The sequence below is a fragment of the Helicoverpa armigera genome, chromosome 10 (assembly GCF_030705265.1).
Source record: "Helicoverpa armigera isolate CAAS_96S chromosome 10, ASM3070526v1, whole genome shotgun sequence".
Lineage (NCBI taxonomy): Eukaryota > Metazoa > Arthropoda > Insecta > Lepidoptera > Noctuidae > Helicoverpa > Helicoverpa armigera.
The window spans coordinates 7,981,528-8,003,690 of NC_087129.1; the positions used below are offsets into that span (position 1 = coordinate 7,981,528).

Below are 22,163 nucleotides of genomic sequence, written 5' to 3' on the forward strand. Positions count from 1 at the left end.
TGACACACTCATAGCCTATGGCCGGCAATTTTAAACATCTTACATTTTTTTTCATCACGCAGCTGATTGCTCGTTAACAATTGTATATTTCTGGACAGCAAATTATCTTTTAGGTGACTACCAGCTGGCAGCAGTCCTCTGAATGGCGGATAGTTATTGTCTTTGATCGTGGTATTACCGTACGTGTTAATGTTGGGCTCAGGAGCAGGAACCCATTTCTGTGTGTCCATGTTAGTAATAGCTTTTTTGCGATCGAGGGTATCCCCTTTAAATTGTTCGTCAGTGCTTGTGATGTAAGTCTTAAAATTGTTCATGACAATTTTTGTTGGCTGTGTTTCGTGGATGGAAGGATTTTGACCTTTGTGACATTCAATATTTTCAAGTTTTTCTCGTCTGCGCTCACCTAAGTATTTCTTTTTCGCGGGTGTGAAGTCATGTTCCTTATGCAGCGTCGGTTCTAAAGAAGTTCCAAGTTCATCTTCTAAAATTTTGATTAAGCTGTCTAAATTATTGGAAGGCACTTCAATGTGTCTATTCTCCAAGTGGTATTGTTCGTATTCTGTTATTTTCTGCTCAAGCAATTTAATTTTATCCTGATCTTTTCTTCTCTGTAAACTCGCTTTTCGCGTCTGGTCTTCTAAAGTCAAAATTATTTTTTCCAGTTGTGAAATTTGTTGTTTCCTCGTTTCCACATTTGTAATAAGAGCCTCAATCTCAGCATTCTTCTCAGTTATTTGCTGGTTCAACTGTTGATAAAAAATAATAAGTGTCAAATGAAATTAGATGAACAGGATTTGGTATACCTACCTACATACATATACATCTAATAAGTTAAATATTTTAGCTTAAAACTCACGAACTAATACGATACTGATAGCAATTGGTAATGTTTCATATTTGTAAATAAATACAATACCATTCTTCAAGATTCTAGCGATTACTTCTACAACTTACATCCATATCCGCTTGAGTTCTCATTTCCAAATTGGTGCGCAATAGTTTTATTATATTAGTTTGCTCTTCGTCTTTTCCTGATAACATCTTTATGACACCGTTTCGTTGTTCTAGCAGCTGTTCTTGTTCTGCGAAACTGTCCAAATGTCGCTCCAGTTCCATATCTTTCTTCTGTAATGCTTCAGCGAGTTCTCCATTCTGTCTAGTTGCTTCTAACAACTTAGCTCGTTGTTGATTTACCTGAGTGGGAAAAAATAATGCGATACTTAATTTGCTCACATTATCTAACGTACGTAAAACATGAGTACCTAAATAGGTGCCTATTTACTAAAGTTGGAAGAAAATAAATAAATCTTTAAAGAAACAAATGATAAAAGTAATATTTGATTATTGTTTGGGCAAAATACTTTGAAATGGTATTCACAAACCATTTCATGAAGTTCGTTCAAATTTTCGAATTCACCAAAATCGTCCTGCAGTTCTGCGATATGAGTTTTCAGCTTGGTTAACTGTTCTTCATATGATCCCATTTTACGTTCACTGAGAAATAAATTATACATGAGTTTCTATTTATTTGTTAAATTGTGTAAAGCAATATGTTGGAGTTCAAAGTATAAGAGTACTAGCTATAGCTACTGCCGTAATTAGCCGCATATGGCCGGATACACATTGCTGTAGCCACACTTCGGGTTTTAACCATAGTATAGATAGATAACATCGTACTTAACACAGGTATATATTTACTTTAATACAATAATAACCACTGTTCCGAAGATTATTGCGTTTAACTACACTTTATAAATTTACCTCTCGTGTAGCTGTTGTTCAAGCAAAGACTGTTTCTTCTCAAGCTCCGCAATGTATTCCTCCTTATTCACTAGATTGTTTTTCAGACTTTCTTCCAAACTTATAGACTCTTTGAAGTTGTTCTAAACAAAGATTACACGTTTTTAAACAACCGCCACATAAACCTTTGCGTTAAATACAAACATTTTCTGTACTTACTTCGAATTCCTTTAGGGTGTCACTTTGTTCAGCCAGTCTTGTTCTATAATCTTCTATTTCAATAACTGCTATATCCAAATCCCTCTTAGTAGACAGTAATTCTTTTTCACAGCTTAACGCTTGACCTAAAACAGGGCGTTTATTACATTCTTTCGTCAACACTACAGTTACAGTTTCAGGTTTTAGCTATGTAACCAACTTACTCAATTGTTCTTTTGTATCTAGCAGTTCCTTTGTTGCATCTTTCAACTGAAGTTCCGCTTCCAAAAGTTGCGAGCATAATGTCTCCACTTTAGTTTCTAAAGCTTTCTTGTGTTCTGATTGTTCCTCGTATTTCTTTTCGGTTTCAATGAGCTTGGCTACGTTTATATTCATATCATGCTTAATACTCTTAAGAGATTCGTTATAGAACTTTGATAGGTCGCCAAGACGATTTTCTAGATCTTCTTTCCTATAAACATTTAAAATAAATTAGTTTTTTTATCAATTTTATTGAACACGCTAAGCATTATGTGAAAGTTGCCTAGACGTACTCTGTTTGTAATTTTTCGCGAGCATCTGCTATTTCTTCCAAATGCATTGTATTTTCTCTAATCGATTCTCTTAAATCATTTAGCTCTTTATCGAAATCAGTCTGTAACTTTTGGTTCTGAAACACAAGGAAAATATGGTGGCAAAAATAATAAAGAAATACATATATTTTCTTCGCACTACTCCTTCTATCAATCTATTCTAACCTGTTCATGTTGTTGTTGAATGGTACGTTCCAATGTGCGAGTCTGCGAGCGAGCCTGTTCCAATGCTGCCTCTAATTGAGATGCTCGCTCCCCGTTCATTTTAATTTGACCTTCTGCTTTAGCCAAACGGTCGCGCAAAAATATTTTCTTACATCTTTCCTCCTTTAGTTCCTTTTCGAGTTCCTGGAAAATAAACATTACTGTCTTAATCTATCCTCACTATGCTTGGATGTTGGCATAATAAAACATATTTGGTTACATAAAATGTACATTTTTGAATAAAATTATCAACAAAAAATACATATAGACATCTATAATATTACCTCTATTTTATTCTTATTAGTTTGCGAACGCAGGTGATCGGAATTATGAATTTGTTTTCGCAAATCGTTGTTTTGCGAATTCAGATCCGATATTTCGTACGTCAGTTCTTCTGTACGTAGTTGGAGAGCTACTGTTTCATTTGTAGTTTTGCTAATAACAGAAGTTTTATCATGTTTAGTACTTAGTTAGACGGATAAGTTTCTCAAAGAGTATTTTCAGTCGAATTTCTTAAAATACTCACCGCATGAATTCTATTATTTCATTCAGTTCCTTAACGAATTCTGCTTTCGCTTGATCTAAGGAGCATTTTAACATTTCGTTCTCTGCGTTAAATTCGTTAATCTTCTTGGATAGTTTGTGCATAGCGATACCCTGGTTAACAGATATTAGTGTTAATTGTATGTCTTAAAATCAGAGGAAGTCTAGAATTTAAGACAGTGTATACCTTTTCCTCAGACTTCAAAGATTCAAACCAATCAATAATCTCCTTTCGTTTAAACAGAGTCTGCTCGCAAGTGGCAACCAGTTTCGATGGCATACCGTACAGTTTGTTCATATCGACTGCTAATGGGGTTTTTGTTGAAGATTGACCGTCTGCAAAAATCTTTGATTAAATTCTGGTCATTTTCACAACTGTTACTCAATAAACGCATCCATATAAGTTGTCTTTAGTCCTACCTTTAGTTTTTTGTGACTTATCATCCGGCTGTCTGACAGAACAGAGTTGGAGCAATTGTTCTGCAGTCAACTTGGCAACGTTCATGATACGCAGATCTTCCGAGGGCGGGAGGATTGCCTTCTGGCCCAACATCGACATCTTCTGATGGGTGTTTCGCATCAGTGCATAAAGTTCCATAATGGCTTTCTGTGTTGTAGATAAATTAAATAAGATTAACTAAATAATTTTACCTACTATTAAATTAAAATTCTATTCATGGTTTTGCAACAAAAAAATATAACCTGGCGCTCCCTCAGATCATTTTTCATCTTTTCAAACTGCACCATGTTTTCTTGCCAACTTATTTTAAGTTTTGTCATCTTATCACTTCGGGAACACAACGAATCTGAAAAATTTAATAAATAATGAGACACAATGAGTTTTGTCAATTGTATCACTATTGTTTAAATCAGAACAATGATGACTGATATTCAACACAAAAAGTTACCTTTGTCAACTGTCGGTGTACTATCCAAATCATCATAATCCTCACATCGTTCTTGTTTTTGAATAGTTTCCTGAAAAACACCAAAGGGCCATCAACATAAGAAGGCTTAGTTGTCAAGATATGCTCATTCAAAAACATACTATATGTAGATATTGATGACAACAGTATGAATTTCTCACCTGATCTGGTAAATCATTGCCAGTGTTCTTCATCGGAGCTCTCTGTAAATATCAGACAATATTAAAAGTACTTAGGAATATCCAAAAGCACTTGCCAAATGAACTACAATAAATATAAGTTTTAGCTATCTTTTTTCCTGGAGCTGTAAACCAATTAGGCTGCAGGGAGAAAATCACTCAGTAGGTACGTCTTGGTTATTTATAAATTCATATTTATGGATTTTCCCCCCGTGTATCTCCCTTCTCCGAAACTGTTTGTTACCTGCGTTCCACTGAGAGGCACAGTTATAACCGCCCTTGCAGTTTTGTTTGCTTGGACATGATCTGTTATTTTCTTAGGTATCGTGGAAGGCCTCTATACAACAAACAAGAAACAAACATTTTAAAGTTACTCAAGCCAAGTAGGTGTATTTTTTTTTATCAAGGCACATAATGTAATTTAAGTAAAGTAATAGCAATGTGCATCACATACTTTAAGTGGCATTGCAAAGCGTTCGCGGTCAGGTCTGGCCGAACGAGGCATGCTATGCGCTGGTCTTCCTATACCCAGTTCATCTTTCACACGATTTGCAGATTTTGGCCTCGACTGAAAACAGAAGAGTTCCTCTTGATTAATTGATTTAATTTTTTTTTTTAACATTCTCTATCCTCTATGATGGAATAAGGAGCAAAAGAAGGTTTGGTCGGCGCAAGAAGTGAGTGAATTAGTATTTTCAGCATTGAAACCTGCTTCGCTTGGCATAGACCAAAATAAATTCAAGTTCAGCTACCGAGTCACCTACAGCAGTGAAGAGCCCTCAGAAGAAAAAGATGTTAAATATAAATCTCAAATAAATATTCAACAAAATCTTCAAAACCTATATTATCAATAAACCTAGATCAGATGAGGGCATCTAAACAAATAAAATAATATTAAGTAGGAAAAACCTCATCGGAACGTGGTCGAACCGCGCCTCTGCCCGTACATCGCTGGGGTGGTACTGCATCGAATTTTGATCTCTGCAACAAAGAGTAACTCCCTCGCAAGAACTATCTAGAAACAATAGCATAAGATATACCTAAATTCTGAAAAGTAGATCAATTACGTGATCATAAATGAAGAGAAACTTATGCCATCAGATACTGACATGGATGAGATTTTAATCCTGCACTTTTTTTTTTAATCTGTGCATACATATCCACTGTCTATTCAATAACGAAAAAAAATTAATTATAATGAATTCGAAAGGACCCGAGTCATATCAGGAGCAGGATCGACTTTTACGTATTTTTCGATGCACGGGTGTATCACCACCACCTTACCTCCAGGCTGCTCTGAGAAAGTTTCTTAAAAAGCCTCCTAACGCGGTGTCCTGCGTGAGCGACGAACGCGACGCGACGCGACGCTGCGAACGCGACGAACGCGATCAACTCAAAGGAATTCCCTACATGCGGCCTATGTGACAGTCTGCGGCGAGACGCGACGTAACGCGTACTTGTTTTGAGGGCGACCAGACGCGACACCGCGAACTATTCAGAAGCGTTGATTGTTGTGGGACAAAAAAAACATAAATATTAAAGAAATCGTTTATTAGTACAAACAAGTTGGAAGATTGTTGCTGTCTGTACTTTAAATATGAACTTTAAAGCAAAATTGTAACACAACTTCTCCATGATTTGAGAAGTAATGACCAAAATCACGTAGGACATCTGTCGCGTATAGCATCGCGTCGCATTACGTCGCGTCGTGTTGCGTCGCGTCGCGTCGCGTTCGTCGCTCACGCAGGACACCGCGTAAGCAATTTGGGTTCGACCTGGGAATCAAACCCATGCATGCACACAGCAGTCATGACTCCTTTGTGTTTTCACTATGCGACCACTACACCAAGACGCGCAAGGCGGCTGGCAGTAGCTGGATGCGAGAAACCGAAAATCGATCTCAGTGGCGTGCACTTGGAGAAACCTATGTCTAGCAGTGGACTGCGATTGGCTGATGATGATGATGACCGCTACACCGTGCAGTACCTATATGACGAACTATATTATATATTATACAATAAAAGAATTGGTATACCGCGATTTCAGCAATAGGCTTGGGTCTAATTTGAGGTGGTTTGGGCCGCGCAGGGGGCAATCTTTGCGGAATGCGACATTTGATCGATCCTTTCGCTGATTCAACGTCTGTAATGTTTTGAAATATTCAGTCAATGTTCATTAATGACACATGTTGGAAAATGCTTTCTATAGGTTGTTTTCAGGCTGTCTGTAATACAAAGGCATTAGACAAGTAGAATTAACGAAGATTCTGATTAACGAAAACAATTAAAAAAAACTGCGTAGATACAAGTCAAGAAGACTATTATTACAAGCTACAGTTTTATACACATACTCCTGCATAAATTGGATAAAAACCTCATATCATGACTAAAGATGATGCCACTTTACCTTGCCTGGGCTCCTCGGTCACCAACAGTGACATGTTTCATAACACAACTTACAATTTTATATTAACTCGGAACGCAGTTTGGTACGCGTTTTTAAGATTATTATAATACAATGTACAAAAATTTTATCAAATGCGTTCCAAAAGTAAATGACTTGTGGTTTTCATTTTGTGTGTAGCTAAGTTTTGGAAGAAGAAGAACACTTTGGCAAATGTTCCAGCCAGCTGCGGCGTCTGCCTATCAAATTGTTATTCTGTTTGAAAAAAGGTTTTTGTCATGTTATGACCAAAAAGTTTCATTAAATATGTTATTTTCTTTGCAATCAAATGCCATAAAACATTTTCTGTCTAATTTCAAATTTAGAACTCCCGTCCATCATCACCGATCACGCAAATAGTTTAACAAAATATCAAAATTTCCAGAGGTTTTCTTTTACATTTTCTATACACCAATTTTCAGCTGTAGAGTTTATTATGACGACTGCGGCGAAATCGCAAAAGGATAAGCCTTGTAAGTTTCATATAAATCACTGACTTAAGGTATTCTCTCGATTACCAATTACAGATCATTGAGGAACACTAGTTTAAAAGTTATGTGATAAGAAGTTGAAAAACTATGTTTCTGAAAAAAATCAGACGACCCACTGACCAAATCCTCCAACGGCACTTTCTGGTGTGCTGGGCTGGTCTTGTCGATAGGTATTTTTGCAGTTAAGGTGACGGATGGTTCATTATTCCAAATCAAGAGATTGGTACACAACTGACGCACTTACTTGACCTACGTTATATGCATCTTATAAAGCACCAGGTCTTAAGCCTTTCCGTAGACTCCCGTGTCAAGTCGACAGCTGTTAATGTCAAATGTTTTGTGTAATGTTAATTTACTTTGAGCAGTTGGCACAACTCCTCGATTGGTGCCGAGGCCTACAGCTGCCTCCGCCGCGCGCGCTGCTCGCAATGCCACTAACAGAAACTTGTCCCTGCCTTCTCAGAGGCAATCGCCGACCCGGATGTCTACTTGTCCTAAGGTATAATCTTTTAATCGACGATCTATAAGTTTACACAGCATTGGAAATCGCGACCGATATTCGATCTTTCTTGCTGAGAAGTTTAGGTACAGCGTTTATAGGTACTTAGGGTACTTATCGTAGTTTACTGAAGGTAATATTCTTAATACATAGGTATCCAATGCGTGAGATAGCGTTAACATGTTGTGATAAATAAAGTGAATAATTGCAGGGGAAGAGTTCTCCTCAAGTTCTTCAACGTGCCCAAAAATCCGATTCCAAGACTGATGTCAAGGTAATAAATATTGACCACATTTTAGACATCTTCTCGTGGCTTCTTTTACTTAAGTTCTTCTTTTTGATTTATAGGCGAACGGGGGCTTTGATACCGAACCATTGGAGAGTGTAAGTAGATATACCTAACTATTCACTGGTACGACCCCCATGAGAAAATAAAAATTTATTCCAGTGTGATGGCAATTTTTATGAGAGAAAATTAAAATGTGTGATCGCTTCTTGGCAACGATCATTTAGCAAAACATTGTGGTTTTGATACTAAATGAGTTATCTGTGAGTGTTGTTTTTAGATCGCGCCACCGATAGAACCTGACACTTATATTATTGAGAACTCTTCGGTAATGATAATAGAGGAAGCGTCGGATGACCAAGCTGTCTACGATGGTGGTGCTGTGAACCTTCAGGACATCAATGAAAATTGTCCCTTGGGTACGTCACAGTCCGTACTTATTTATACAGTAATAATATATACGACACGTTGATCTAGTGGTCTGCTGCATATGAGGTCTCTGGTTCGATTCCTGGGTCGGGCCGAAATCGTTTCAGAATCTTGTATGTTGACGATTGATACACCCGTGCATCGGAGAGTAAGTAAATATCGGTCCTGCGCCCAGGCCCGCCGCTAGCTGTTTGTTCGCCCGCGTGCAAAACCGATTATGCCGCCCTACGACTACATATTATTGTCAAAAAATATATAAGGGGGGGGGGGGTCCAGGGGGTCCAGACCCACCCGCCCATTCATATCCATTTTACTTGTCCAACAGAAAAAAATATGTACGTGCACCGCTCTAATTGCAGAAAACGTACTTCCTTTTGGATAAATAAATATTGCAATAGGTACATAACATATATTACACATAACTTTTCATTTACTTGAAATGCTCAAGTCTTAGAGTAACCTAAGAAGTCCTGGGTTAGCCCATAAGCAGACTAAGCAATTGCTTAGGGCATCAATGCAGTGCAATAATTACCCAAGTGGCCCCTATGTATTGAAAGATTGTGATTAATGGGTAGGTACCAACATAATGTATATCAAAGTGCTTAGAACAGATTATGGGTAACTTAAACTAACGAACTTAAATATTTATAGCAATGTTTAATTTCAGTAAAATATGTTATTAATGGTTTTTGGTGGGTTTCCCGTTGAAAAAGTCAACGCATGAGACATATTTTATATGTAAGGAAGCGCGAGCGAAGCGAGCGCGAAATTTATTTAGTCATAGGACACAAAACAAATAAAAACCACTGTAAATTAACAAAGCAAAGTCAAAAAGTAAGATATCCACAGAAATGAAGTGTTTTCATGAAGTAAACATACCACAAAAAGCGAAAATGAACAAAAAGCTATAACGTACGTGCGCGAAAAATGATTTTTCGGAATTGAATGCCAACAACAATTAAACAAAGATAAATTGCGATCAGTGCCGGTTTTAACTCAACCAGCTCCCTGGGCGAGATTTCTACGGCGCCCTCCAACTGCAATTCAAACCCATACGAAAAATAGAGACGTATGTAGATAGATACCGATTGCGCGAGCAAAGCGAGCGCGAATATTTTTTTTATAGTACACAAGTCGGAGCAAAAATTACGTAAAATGTAGCCCAATCGTACATAAGTTATTGCTGGTTGGTGAATGCAAAAACACTAGAATATGTCTTCTGATTGCGCGAGCGGAGCGAGCGCGAAATTTTTTGTAATATTTTAGAACTCAAAACAAAAATTACTTAAAATTTTTCCCGTACATAACTCTTGGTTGATGATGGCGCCTATGTATTAAAATTTTGGGACTTAAAGTAGTACCTACCGTAAATAAGAAAGTTCATATGGAAACTAGAAGTTACTTTCTTATTAATTAAAGAACTTAAAAACGACGCTCCCTTTTTGCTAAGGTAGACTAAAAAAATCTTGAAAAATAAAAACAACTGTAAAGTGAAGCAAGCCCGCAAAATTTTTGTGTTTTGGATCACTAAACATATATAATAAAAAGCGACTGTGAAGTGAAGAAGCCGCGAGCGAAGGGAGCGCGTTTTTTTTTGAGAATTGGGACATTAAAAGTAGCTATATGTGTTAAAAAATCGAGGTGTAAAGCAAGGAAACCGCGAGCGAAGCGAGCGCGAAAATTTTTGAGTTTTGGGACATAAAAGTAGTGTTTCTTCGAGAATTTCTCAAATTTAACACGGAATTAAACACAAATTCGCCTTGGGCGCCCCTGAACCCGCGGCGCCCGGGTTATTCACACACGCTGCACCGTAGGTTAAAATGGCCCTGATGCTATCCATTCATTTGGATACAGTTCTTGTAAGTTGCAATCTTCGATGAAATTTAAAACAAAAATAGGAGTAACATTCTGACGCCCTGGGCCGTCGCCCAACCGCGCCCTACCCTAAAACCGCTACTGACTGCGATATCTGACATGGAGGCGCGAGCGCAGCTAGCGCGAATTTTTTTGGGGATGCAAAGGATGAACCCGTCAAAATTGATAGGGGACGACCAAAGCGAGGGCGGTTTTTCTGAAATTTTATTGCTAATCTACTCATCTATTTTTAGTAAAAATATTACGTATATACGTATATTTTATTACGTAATTATGGTTTAATTTTGCCGTATGGGTTAATTTTGCCGCCCCCTAAATAGTGCCGCCCAGGGCATTTGTTTTAAATCGTTTTTAATAATTTTTAATTTTGAAAATGATCAACAAATGTAACTAAAACCGGCAGTGTAAGTAATATTCTTAGCGCTATTGCTGTGTTCGGAAATATTGAAATCAAATAATTGGTAAAAAGATATTGTATTTTTTAATAGTACGTGATAGGTCGCTCGATTTGCCGCCCCCTAGGACGTGCCGCCCGCGTGCGGTGCACGCGCTGCACGCCCGCTTACGGCGGGCCTGCCTGCGCCTGACCTTTCTCCGGTCGTGTCGAATTGCCGTCCCGAAAAAGAAGCTTGTGCACTATAATATGTCCTGCGCAGCTGGCTAAGGACCAGTTGCGGCCGACAATCGTCTAGGTCACCATTATTATTGCTATTATACTGTAATCATGCTCTTATCGTTATTTTATTTTATTTTTCAGAAATAAAAAATAATGATGGCGAGCCCAATGAAGTACAGCAACCCATAACAAATGAACCTGATGCACTACAGCAAAATATTACTCGCAAAAGCGGTAAGGTATTAAAGAGTCACAATATTTTAAAGAACTTCAGGTGAGTGTTATTGTTGACGGTTAATCTTTCAGAATCTAAAAGTCGGCCGCAAACCCCAGCTTTGCATAGCCGCCCCCAGACTCCTAGAAGCTTACAATCGAGTCGTCCACAAACGCCGCGCATGCCGAGCCGCCCCACGACGCCGGCGCACCCCGTGCAGCGCCACAGCACTCCCAGCAGTCGGCCCAACACGCCGCAACGCCACTCCAACCCATCTCGTCCAAGAACTCCATCTCTGAACGTCCCACCAAGTTCTAGAATTCTGTCGCCGGCGTCCATTAACAGTCCAACACGTTCATTCAAAGATGAAGACGATATTAAATCAACGTTTCTCTCAAAACAGAAGCAATTCCATCGTATGAAGAAGGAATTGGATTTGAAGCAGGTTCGTTTACCACCATCTCTTATTTTACTGCTTTTTATAGATATTGGTCTTCGAAATTGATATCTAAACCCAAACGTTTTTATGTTTAACAATCAAAAAATGTGTTAAACACGTAACGATGTAATCAAAACTTTGCAGCAAGCAGTACTGGAACTATTCGATAGTTTACGTGGAATGCGTGAGCGCATGACTCGCGAGGGCGTCTCGGGCTGCGGCGAGGGGATCCAACTACAAGAACTAGTGGTATTCAATGTAGCGGACTGGACAGCGGACGAGGTCGCGCAGCTGTGTCGCGACGCTGTCGCCTCGGCCACTACTGATGGCGCGGTCGAACTCATCAACACGACCCTTCCTATTGGTAATATATATATTCTCTAGATATATATCTGTCTCCCTAGCTAACTGGTAAGAGCTTGTTTGTAAAACTATTACAACAAAATGAAAGGTTTTAAATGGTCCTTATCAATAAATCAAATAGAAAGTATTCCTGGTTTTGTACAGATGAATGTGCCCTTGCGGAACTTGACTCCAAAGTTGCGAACGTACCTACCTGCTTTGCCGATCTGTGCCTTCAGGCGTTTACGGCGCGACAAGAGATCATTGATTGGGTCAAGGAGCTCATCGAAAGAAGCGTAAGTTTTATTAATTTAAAATCCTGATAATCATGCGATGATTTTCTATTAATATTAATACCAAATGTTGACTTTTGTAGGAAAATGGTAATGGCGAATCATTGGAGCGTATTGCTCGATACAATGCTCAGGGGCTTGAACTTTGCGAGTCTCTCCGTGACCTGAAATCCCGTGCTGATGAAGCGGTTGACACTGTCACTCAACTCTCCAAGTAATTATAATAATTTATTGAAATGACTTACTAAACAAGTTACGTTTTTTTTTTATATTTTTGTATTTTTCTTATTTTAATAACACAATCATATTTAAGGCGAGCCTGTCGAGAACGAAGTGCTTTGGTAGCTGTCGGAGAATCGTTGGTGAGAGAAATAGCACGACTTCGACAAGACCTCGAAACACGTTCTGCCGTTATAAGTGAATTGCAGGAAACCCGCAATGAATCTGACCGCAACAGGTCTACTGAGGTAAGTATTTCAAAACAAGTAATTTTACAAGTCATTGTATAAAAAATATTAGATTGCAAGTAATTTATTTAAAAAAGGAAATGCGTCGGGAGTTGGAGGAAGAACGTTCAGCGAAGGTCGCTACTAAAGAGAAGTTGGCGACCACAGAGTCCCAGCTCCGTCAAGCGCGCATCCGTATTACTAAGATGGACCGGCAACTGCGTGAGGCAGAAGCAAGCATTGCTAGTCTCACAGGCACTGTGAAGGCGCTGGAAGACCAGGTCCGTCACTATTACACATTACGACAGTCACACATCGTTTAACTACGACATTTACTAATGCTCTTTTATTATCTAATTTTATTAGAGTCGTCAAAGGGAAGTGCAGTTGGAAGCCCGTGCTAGGAAATTAAAGGAATCGTTAAAGACCGGAGAAGTAGCCAGTAGTCAATTAGCTCAACAACGTGATACACTACAGAACGAGTATGTACAATGAATATTAATATGCGATGATATTCAAGAATTGGCTATTGTTTCATAGTGTTACTGATACAATTCCTTATTTCTACAGAATTCAAGATCTGAAACACCAAATAGAAAATTTAACAACTCAGCACAAGGCAGCTATACAAGAACTAACGCTCCAGCTCAAAGATTTCAAGGCTAATTTAGAAGAACAACGTAAACTTACACAAAAAGAGATTGAGCTGAAGGAGGCAGCCGAGGCTGCCCTAGTAGAGAGCCAAAATAATATTGAAGAATTAAAAGCTAAAATCACTGAAATGGAAAATACTAAACCTAATCCTAATGGTAATTATTTTTATTTTCATATACCGGCAAGTAGTAAAATCACACCTGCTAAATTCTCTAATGCTTCCAGATTTACCAACTGAAAGAGAAATGGATCTCTGGGCAGAACTGCAGGCCACTAAAGATAGTCTACGCGTAACTGAGGATGAAGTGACTGCCTGCAAACGGGAGAAAGTGCGATTCTTGGAAACTCTGACTAAGATAACTGTAATTATTGCTCTGTCTATATTGCTATTTACGTGTCAGGATCATTAGTTATTCTCTGCAACTTTTTTCTTTCAGTCTTATGTACCAGATAACTTTTTTCCTCCAGTGAGGTGATTACATGTTGCTATAAACGTTTGTCATATTTTATGACTTTCTGATTGCAAACTTTTATGAATTTCAGGAATCCGAGAACAAGGTAGGAATGCAGCAGAAACTGGCAGCTGAGCTTCTGAGCAAGGAAGAAATATTAGGAAAAATGCAAACACAAATAAGGGAACTAACAAAAAATATTAAATTGAAGTAAGTAAGTTAACTCAACAGCGAATAGGACACCAATAATTGTTTATAGTCAAATGTATGTTATGCTAACCACATTTCAGCGAGCAAAAAGTAATTCAATATGAACAATATGTACGAGATCTGCAGGCACACAATCGCGCCGTGGCCAACTGTCAAGAGGCTCCCAATGGTATCAGCTATCAGGACTTACAACAGGAGGTAATATCTAATTTAATAGATTCATGTGCAATAGTGAAAGACCAACCAACGCAAATGTTTTGTTTATGATTCAAAACATGCCGTGATTATACAACAGTTACTGTCAATAGTTTTGAAATTTGAAATTATTGTTAGATCATGAACTTGAGAATGGGCCTTCTCGAAGCGGTGCACCGAAACGAAGAGTTATCAGAGCTGTTGGTGCAGAAGGAACAACAACTCGAGCAACAGGACAAGACTTCACGTGCCCAGGCAAGAGTCATAAAGGTTACTAGGTCCTTCTTGCAATCATAGTTATAGTAACACAACTAGTACGTTGGCGATTCTAGAGTTTTGGCAGTCGCGTAGCAAAAAGTAGCTGGAACGTGAAGATTATAAGTTACATTTAAATCTCGCGTATTCAGCATCCAATTTCCTACACTAAAACTAAACTTAACTATTTTGTATCTAATACAAACGACGAGTTTATCTTAGAAAAAGTGATGAAACATAAATCATCTGAATGTCAAAAATATAACTGTTCTTAAAACTAAAATAATTATTTCGCTGAATGTAATTTTGCATGTAAGATTTTCCAGATCTGGAGTCTGGAGTACCTAGATGTTGTTTTTGAATAATTGTATTATTTTGGCGTTGATTTATAAGTTAGTCAGTAATGCAGGTTCGCGAGGAGTTAATCAATATGCTGAAGAACAAAGAGACTGAGCAGAGTCGCGAGCTGGCCGCGTTGCAACAAGATCTTGAGCACCGAATGAAAATCGTTGATGAAGTGAGACGACTTTTTTTATCATTTTTTATTGTAATTTCTGCGACACGCGGGGTCTCATTTGAATTTTGGTTGTTGGTTAATCCCCCCCTTTTTGGACTACTGTACAAACAGAGCAGTGTCTATGGCTGATTTGAATTTTGACTGTAATTACAAGGTTTTTTTTTCTAATGTTGAATGGAACTGAAGTCTCTATCCTTAACATTTCCCAGGTGAACAAACAGATAGCAGCGAAAGCGGAAGAGATCCAGGAGCTGTTCGCTACTTTAGAGAATAAACAACAACAGATTCACCGACTGGAGAAGATCGTGTTGGCGCTTGAGGAGCAACAACGACGTGCGCAGGCGCAGCGGACGCGGCACGAGGAGAAGATTGCCGCGCTTGAACACGAGCTCGCTGCTAGTGGGAATCGACGAGAACGGTGAGATAAGCGTAGGTTGAGATCACTATACTAGAGACTCTGCCTCAAGGGACTCTATAATAAATAATTTAAGGCTAGGTTAGAGACAAGTAGTTACTTTTAATACAACGAAAATTAGGTAAGGCATGTAATTTTCCTATTACATCCTCTCATTAAAGTTTTTATTATTTTTTTCAGAAAGTTCCTGTTCTTCTAAAAGCTATCCACGTGCTCAGTATAGTGTCGTCGCATAAAATTTTTAAGTGCCTGTAAGGTGAAATTGTGAATGTCAGTTGATTGTGATAAGTTTGGTCGATTCGATTTTTGCGAATAAATTGATATTTTGTATGACGTTACATATAATCGTTTCCTTAATAATCATAATCTGACGAGCTATTTGCGATTGATGAAGCAATCTATCTCAATATTTATTTATAACAATTATTATACAATGATTGATTATCATTATCTACGATGAAAATGTTGGGTATATAAAAAACAGATATCCAAATTCAGAACATCTCTTTGTTTAAAAAAATGTTTCTAAAAGTACTGAGATCTGCTGGCTTATTCGCTAACTTTCGAATTCTCAGATGTCAACTGGCCTCAGTTGTCATCGGAACTTTGATGTCAACCTATAAGTTCAAAACATTGGTATTCTGTATCGCATGAAGTGGATATCGGTGGATATCGTTACACGGTTGCTGACGCCAAAACTACGATGACAACTTGACAACTCTATTTTTTTATCGACTATAATACTGCTAAGTAGGAAATACCCTATTAGCATTACATTACTACGTTTGGGAGAACGCTTTATTTTCAGCGTGTTATATATTTAAAAACAATCTGTGGCGGTAAAATTCAGTATTTGCTTTCTATTGTGTGTGAACTTGGTGTCTAAAATTCCGTGTGGTTGAACAACATTTTAACTGAGAATATTGTGAGTATTGTAGTTATTATAAATTTAACAACGTAAACAATATTTTGATACGTAGATTCCTATGTTTTGCATGCAAAATAAAAATTGGTACACTACAGGAAGGTAACTTTACGTACTTGAGTAGGTCGTCCCATACATTGAGAGCATCGGTTACCTCACTTACTAAATGAAGGTTGAGACATGCTGCAAATTAGTAACATCAAATTATGTAATATTGGTATTTATTTAACTTTTTACGTTATAAATTCTTACTTTTAGCTTAATTGCAACAGCAGTGTTTTGTTGAGCACGTTGCAGAAACGGACGTAACTCTGCCGAAACTCGCTAAAACCTTGATTTGTTGATACGGAAATTTGCCATGAATTCCTTCTCCCGTAAATCCAGAGAATTATTGCAATCTCGCATACGACGTTTCTGGATTCTGGATAAACTTCGTTTTGTCTCTTATTCCACAAATGCCAACAAAAATACACGCGAAATTTTTATTCCACACAAAGAAAGATAAAACAAATTAAAATAATACAATTGAAAATAACACTATCAAAAAATAAAGGAAACGACTCAGGGTTTGTATTTCTATTGGAATCGCAAAATTAGAGAATTCTAATATGTCTGATGCAACAATATAGTATAGACATCCCAGTGATGAGGCATAAAACACTGCTATTTGTAGTGTATTTCAAAAAATGACATTGGCTATCAATTTGATGTCCACTGGGCTTACGGAATCGCAATATAACGTTTATCGATACAGAAACCGCTGTCAAAATGAGTCATGGTGGATATCAGCCTGTGTCGATGCTGATGACGTCATCTCATTTGGTAACTGGCGTTAGCGAATAAGAAAATAGCTGTTTGACAATTTACTGATGTACACTTTACCAATTGATGATATCTGCGAGCTGTCAGTGGAGTTAGCGAATAAGGCTACTGAGATGAATTCAGATTCACACAAACAAAATTAGATGCGAGTGGATGATCCGAAATGATCTCGCATTGATAATAGTGCTTTTTAATTTATCGTTTTCGTCGAAATAAAAGATACACGCATAGTCCATATTGTCTTACCGGCTAGGCTGTACGAGGCCTGCGTCTTTAACTCACTGCTATTTATAATCTGTGGTTCACTGACATCTCGTCCAAATTGTCACTGCCAAATAGTGCCAAATGTCACTAAATCGTGTCGCAACGCGACGTGTTTTATTTACAAAATAAACCTAATTTAATAGTTTAGCGCCTAAAAATGTCGGAAAGAAAAGTTTTAAATGTAAGTAGACGTTATTTAACATTAAGGCAATGTGTTAAAACTGCACAGTACTACGAATAACAAGCGTTATTGTAATGTTTGCAGAAATACTATCCTCCGGATTTCGATCCGTCGAAGATTCCTCGTATGAAATTGGCGAAAAACCGCCAGTATACCGTACGACTCATGGCTCCCTTCAATATGCGTTGCGCCACATGCGGCGAGTACATTTACAAGGGAAAGAAGTTCAACGCCAGGAAGGAGGATGTTGAAAATGAAGACTACCTTGGTATCAGAATCTATAGGTTTTATATCAAAGTAAGTTATAGTTTTATAAGTAAGCCATAAACAATCGTTTGTCTTAACATTGTTTACAGACATTAAACCAGTTAATATCTGTATAAACAACCGCCGCCTAGAATGACCCGCTGACGGAATTATTACTCATGTTTAAAAGTACAAAGTTACCAATTATATTTTACCATTATTTACAATTCCGCTTCTTGAACCGCTTCTAATGGTATTATAGTAAATAACTTTAGGAGTGTAATGAGCCATGTAGGTACATCATACTTTTTGAATAATGTTTCAGTGCACAAGGTGCCTACAAGAGATATCATTTAAGACGGACCCAAAGAACACAGACTATGAGATAGAGGCAGGTGCAACTCGGAACTTCATGGCGCTCAAACTTGCTGAGGAGCAGGCTAAGCGAGAGGAAGAAGAACAGAAAGAAGAAGAAGCTAATAATCCTATGAAGCTACTAGGTAAAACTTCTGTTAACCTGATAAATGGCTTTTTTGGTGAAGTATGAGGTAATTACAGTGCATGGACACTGGGTGGGCCTCAACCAATTTATGAATAATTCTGGCATCTTACAATAGAAAAAGAAAGAAAGAAGAATGATTTCATTGGCACACAAGAGAAAACCAGAAACAACACAGTAATAAAATAAAAATAACAAATTAATAACTAAATACGATAGTCATTTCTTACTGCTCAAATAATATAGCTGCTGGTTATTCTGTTGGCAGTATGGTAATCTCGTCTTATTAGCCTTAGAATGATTGAAACATAAAAGAATCTTGCTTTAAAACACACACATTAGCATAAGCGAAATTCGCTTTAGATCTTCATTACATGAAAATGTAAAAGAGTTACAATATTATTGCATCTCTGTATTTAAGTATGTAAATAGAAAATCCTTTTCTAAAAATCCATTTCCTGCCAGATACCTAAAACTACAGTTACCGGCACGGATATTGAGCTCTCGGCGGAAGAGTGGGGATCGCTTTGCGCACCCGTACGCATAAGGCAATAAGGCAGTAAATCGCTTCTGCGCAGGTGAAGGTCAGGGCTCAATATCCGTGCCGATAACTGTACATAATACCAAATTGTTTTAAGCCCATTAGCAAAACAGAGTAATAGTATAGTTTTTAATTGCACGGTGCTACCTACTCTAAGAAATCAGTAGTCTACCTATTTGTATGTTTTGTAATCTGATAATTGGTACAACAGAACCACTTAAGCACCTTAGCAGGTAATAAAATAGTCTAGACTCCCATTATTCTATTCTAACAATAGGTACATATACTTACCGTCAACAAATGATTCATGTCTATATTAAAATCATCATGATTTCAAAGTCCTGTTACGGATAACTAATAACAATTTATAAAATGATTTCAGAATACAGAACAGAGCAATCTAAACAAGAGATAGAGTCACTAGAAAGCTTGGAAGAATTAAAGGAGTTGAACAGGAGACAGCACGCGGTAGACTATGAGGGCATGCTCAAACAGTACCAGCCAGAGACAACGGATGAGAGGAGGGCCAGAGAGGAGAAAGAGGATGATGAGTTTATTAAGTAAGTAAACATTTAAAATTAATAAAAATGAATGTAGTTTAGATTTTACAAATCTATGTTATGTCGAATATTCCTGCTAAAGTGATAGTGTGGGCTAGTAGATCGCCGCAACGTTTAATATTCAGGCGTACATGGATGTAACTACGCGCATTAAATCAAAGAGTTTACAACACTCGCTCGGGTTGCTATACTAGCGACACTGTGTGACTCAATCAGACAACAGAGAACAAAGCAGCACTAAGAATCTCTGCTGGCTAATATAGACGTAATAAGTCTCTATTAACTGTAAAGTATGGCGTGGCTTTTCTCCATCTGAACTTATGAGGTTAAACTTACATCGTTATGCAAAAATAGACCTTGCAGGCAGTCTCAAAGGCCTGAAATCGGAGTAATACCTCCTGATTGTCGATTGGCTTGAATAAATAGTCTTTTTCTACTGGATAGAGGTTTTGCCCTTTGCTCTGCTTTTAGCCCGTTCTCGTATCTTGGTTTACGGGGCCTGAAAACACGTGCCTAATGTTAACACTATCATAATTAGGTATCAATTATCATTTCGCATTTTCAGTTCACAGTGACAATACAACTTGTAATCTTGTCGAAATTACACCACAATTTCAATTTAACTTTCAGATCGATTAAATTCAACAATCCATCGTCAAAAAAGGTGATTGCCGAAGAAATCATTGAAGAAGTGAAAGACGAAGACGACGGGCCTCCAGCGAAGTCTTCGAGAATAGAAATCATACCGCAGAAAACTGTTGAAAAGAAACAATCATGGAACAAAAGCATAGGAGTTAAGAAACCTGCTTTATCGAACTTAGTGAGAAGTAAGAAAGATACAGAGACGAAAGTTTCTACGAGTAGTGTAAGTACTGAAGTAGCTAGTAAGAGTAATTCAAGTGAAGTGACTCCTAAACCGTCGGGACTGTCGTTGTTAGCGAGCTACTCCGGCAGTGATAGTGACTCGCAGTGAGCTTGTTCATTAAGTAAGGTTTGACACAAATATAGGATTGGAATTTACTCATGTTTATTATTGACATAGACCCAAATTTTTTCGGTATTTTTAAAGCCCTTTTTGGATTTGATATTGTACCTACTTGTAGGTTTTTCGGGGAAATAATTTTAGCTACTATAGAGTGGTCACTTTTACTTGTACAGACCAAAAAAAAAATTGTGCAATGGCTCAGAAAAATATTTAAATTATAAACAGTAAACACAACAACATTCTATAACATTTTACATTCTTTAACAAGCATGTCAATTCCTTTCCCTAACAAAAGTAAATCTTTTCGCTATCTCCTAAAGTCAAAGTCATTATCACCTGACACGTGTGAACCAAACAAAAATAAAGTTTCGCTTCTATAAAATACATTTTACATCAAAAGATGACGGGAAAAAACGTATCTAATGTATCGGCATTGCAACCAAAAGAGATTACTGCTAGGTGGATGTCTGGATGACAATCGGCTTACCGCTGGCCCGGCGTCGGGTCGGCGCAACCCCGCCGCCCTTTGTTCACGCAACTTCTATTTATTACGGTGTCAAGTGCATTCACTCCGCCAGTTTACGTGGCGCTTTCTTATTTTGATTTGACGGCCCCTACATCTACAGGGTGTGTCCTTTTTGCCACTGACCTTATTTACCTATTTCGAGTTATGCGGTCGCTGATAACGGCCAGTAGGTGTCGGATATTTTTAGGTTTATAAGTGCAGGTGAATTATCTTTTTATAATCAATTTTCCTCCTTAGATTTCAGCTAATTTATCTTGATCAAAGTTTAGCCCGTCATTATGAGTCGGTTTTCAATTTAAATAATAGCATGTTCACCTTTGCATTTTCGTTTTTGCATTTACCTATTGTACACGAGAACCGAACAGACAGTAAACCTAATTTGTTAATAAGATACGAAACACAATACCTATTTATAAATCGATAAAAACTTAAATATTTAAATAGTTGGTTAGATTTTTATCAAACATGCACTAGCTTAATTCAATCCTAATAGGTACTTATAACCTTTGATTCATTAGGCACTAACATAAATCTCTCAGAAAAATCCTCAAGTCAAACAAAGTTTTTCCAGCAGGTATTGTGATCACTATAGGAATAAATTATTTACTTTTGGATCAACCTGTAGCTGCATCCCTTTTAACACGAGTTACCTGGCTTTGGAATTAATTGATTGGAAAAAGGCCTTTCAATGCATTTGTTGATCGAAGATTGGAACAGTGTAGGTGTTATACGACAATAATGATTATATCAAGGAATTTTAGGATAGGGCCGCTTAAGTTATAAGTAAGTTATCACTTATATTTCGAAGGGTATGATTCTGTAGGCTCAGGTGAACTACGACCTTATACTAGGATTAATAGACAAGTTGAAATTGAACCTTTTTGTTACAGTTCACGGGTTAAAATTCCTTGTATTCTTTAGAATATAATAATTTTCTTCGTTTTCGATAGCCGGCCGTGTAATGTAACATCAATTTGAGTCAAAGAACGAAGACAAAATTATCCCGATAGAATCATCATAATTAGGTAGTTTAACAAGAAGAACACTCTGTTTTAATAATATGTCAAAATAAGGATTGCTAATGGGTGGGCATTCCTCACTAAAACTTTAATAAATAGTTCTACCTAGATGTCAGTCATTATCTGTCCCGTCTTTCCCACA

General features: G+C 37.7%; 3 protein-coding genes across 8 annotated transcripts; 2 read left to right on the forward strand and 1 right to left on the reverse strand.

Moving 5' to 3' along the window:
• Window positions 1-8: 8 nt before the first annotated feature.
• On the reverse strand, window positions 9-6,988 carry LOC110383214 (cilia- and flagella-associated protein 58). 3 transcript variants are annotated; one of them, XM_021343969.3, is made up of 20 exons: window positions 6,790-6,988; window positions 6,419-6,525; window positions 5,293-5,364; window positions 4,838-4,951; window positions 4,628-4,720; window positions 4,366-4,407; window positions 4,187-4,256; window positions 3,981-4,084; window positions 3,699-3,885; window positions 3,466-3,614; window positions 3,262-3,392; window positions 3,020-3,170; window positions 2,697-2,879; window positions 2,493-2,608; window positions 2,163-2,410; window positions 1,960-2,084; window positions 1,762-1,883; window positions 1,383-1,494; window positions 955-1,194; window positions 9-746 (listed from the first exon to the last, which is right to left on the reverse strand). In XM_021343969.3, the coding sequence occupies exons 1-20, from the start codon at window positions 6,821-6,823 to the stop codon at window positions 9-11; spliced, it is 3,138 nt and encodes a 1,045-aa protein (XP_021199644.1). In that variant the 5' UTR covers window positions 6,824-6,988. The 3 variants fall into 3 exon arrangements, with proteins under 3 accessions (XP_021199644.1, XP_021199643.1, XP_063892662.1); XM_021343968.3 differs by having other exon boundaries at window positions 5,293-5,394; XM_064036592.1 differs by lacking the exon at window positions 5,293-5,364.
• Window positions 6,989-7,123: 135 nt separating this feature from the next.
• Window positions 7,124-15,791, forward strand: LOC110383216 (trichohyalin). Of its 4 annotated transcripts, none has more exons than XM_064036593.1 (21): window positions 7,124-7,298; window positions 7,682-7,815; window positions 8,027-8,089; window positions 8,164-8,199; window positions 8,382-8,520; window positions 11,163-11,255; window positions 11,328-11,680; window positions 11,819-12,038; window positions 12,182-12,312; window positions 12,393-12,523; window positions 12,623-12,776; window positions 12,854-13,036; window positions 13,122-13,237; window positions 13,326-13,564; window positions 13,635-13,771; window positions 13,953-14,071; window positions 14,152-14,269; window positions 14,405-14,521; window positions 14,931-15,038; window positions 15,248-15,456; window positions 15,634-15,791. In XM_064036593.1, exons 1-21 carry the CDS (start codon window positions 7,262-7,264, stop codon window positions 15,650-15,652), a joined length of 2,856 nt encoding a protein of 951 aa, XP_063892663.1. In that variant the 5' UTR covers window positions 7,124-7,261; the 3' UTR covers window positions 15,653-15,791. The 4 variants fall into 4 exon arrangements, 3 of the variants coding, with proteins under 3 accessions (XP_063892663.1, XP_063892664.1, XP_021199652.3); XM_021343977.3 differs by having other exon boundaries at window positions 7,131-7,298; window positions 14,405-14,536; XM_064036594.1 differs by lacking the exon at window positions 14,931-15,038 and having other exon boundaries at window positions 14,405-14,536.
• Window positions 15,792-17,517: 1,726 nt separating this feature from the next.
• On the forward strand, window positions 17,518-20,511 carry LOC110378446 (splicing factor YJU2). Its single transcript, XM_021337705.3, has 5 exons — window positions 17,518-17,645; window positions 17,730-17,942; window positions 18,217-18,391; window positions 19,314-19,491; window positions 20,122-20,511. Exons 1-5 carry the CDS (start codon window positions 17,622-17,624, stop codon window positions 20,462-20,464), a joined length of 933 nt encoding a protein of 310 aa, XP_021193380.3. The 5' UTR covers window positions 17,518-17,621; the 3' UTR covers window positions 20,465-20,511.
• The last annotated feature ends 1,652 nt before the right edge of the window (window positions 20,512-22,163 follow it).

Coding starts and splice junctions, on each gene's coding strand:
- LOC110383214 (XM_021343968.3), bottom strand. CDS start 6,823: ATGTCACTGTTGGTGACCGAGGAGCCCAGGCAAG. Junction 2,085..2,162: donor AGATACAAAAGAACAATTGA/GTAAGTTGGTTA, acceptor GCCCTGTTTTAG/GTCAAGCGTTAAGCTGTGAA. Junction 1,884..1,959: donor ACACCCTAAAGGAATTCGAA/GTAAGTACAGAA, acceptor ATCTTTGTTTAG/AACAACTTCAAAGAGTCTAT.
- LOC110383216 (XM_021343977.3), top strand. CDS start 7,262: ATGACGACTGCGGCGAAATCGCAAAAGGATAAGCCTT. Junction 11,256..11,327: donor AAATATTACTCGCAAAAGCG/GTAAGGTATTAA, acceptor TTAATCTTTCAG/AATCTAAAAGTCGGCCGCAA. Junction 12,039..12,181: donor CAACACGACCCTTCCTATTG/GTAATATATATA, acceptor GGTTTTGTACAG/ATGAATGTGCCCTTGCGGAA.
- LOC110378446 (XM_021337705.3), top strand. CDS start 17,622: ATGTCGGAAAGAAAAGTTTTAAAT. Junction 17,943..18,216: donor TCTATAGGTTTTATATCAAA/GTAAGTTATAGT, acceptor ATAATGTTTCAG/TGCACAAGGTGCCTACAAGA. Junction 18,392..19,313: donor TAATCCTATGAAGCTACTAG/GTAAAACTTCTG, acceptor AAATGATTTCAG/AATACAGAACAGAGCAATCT.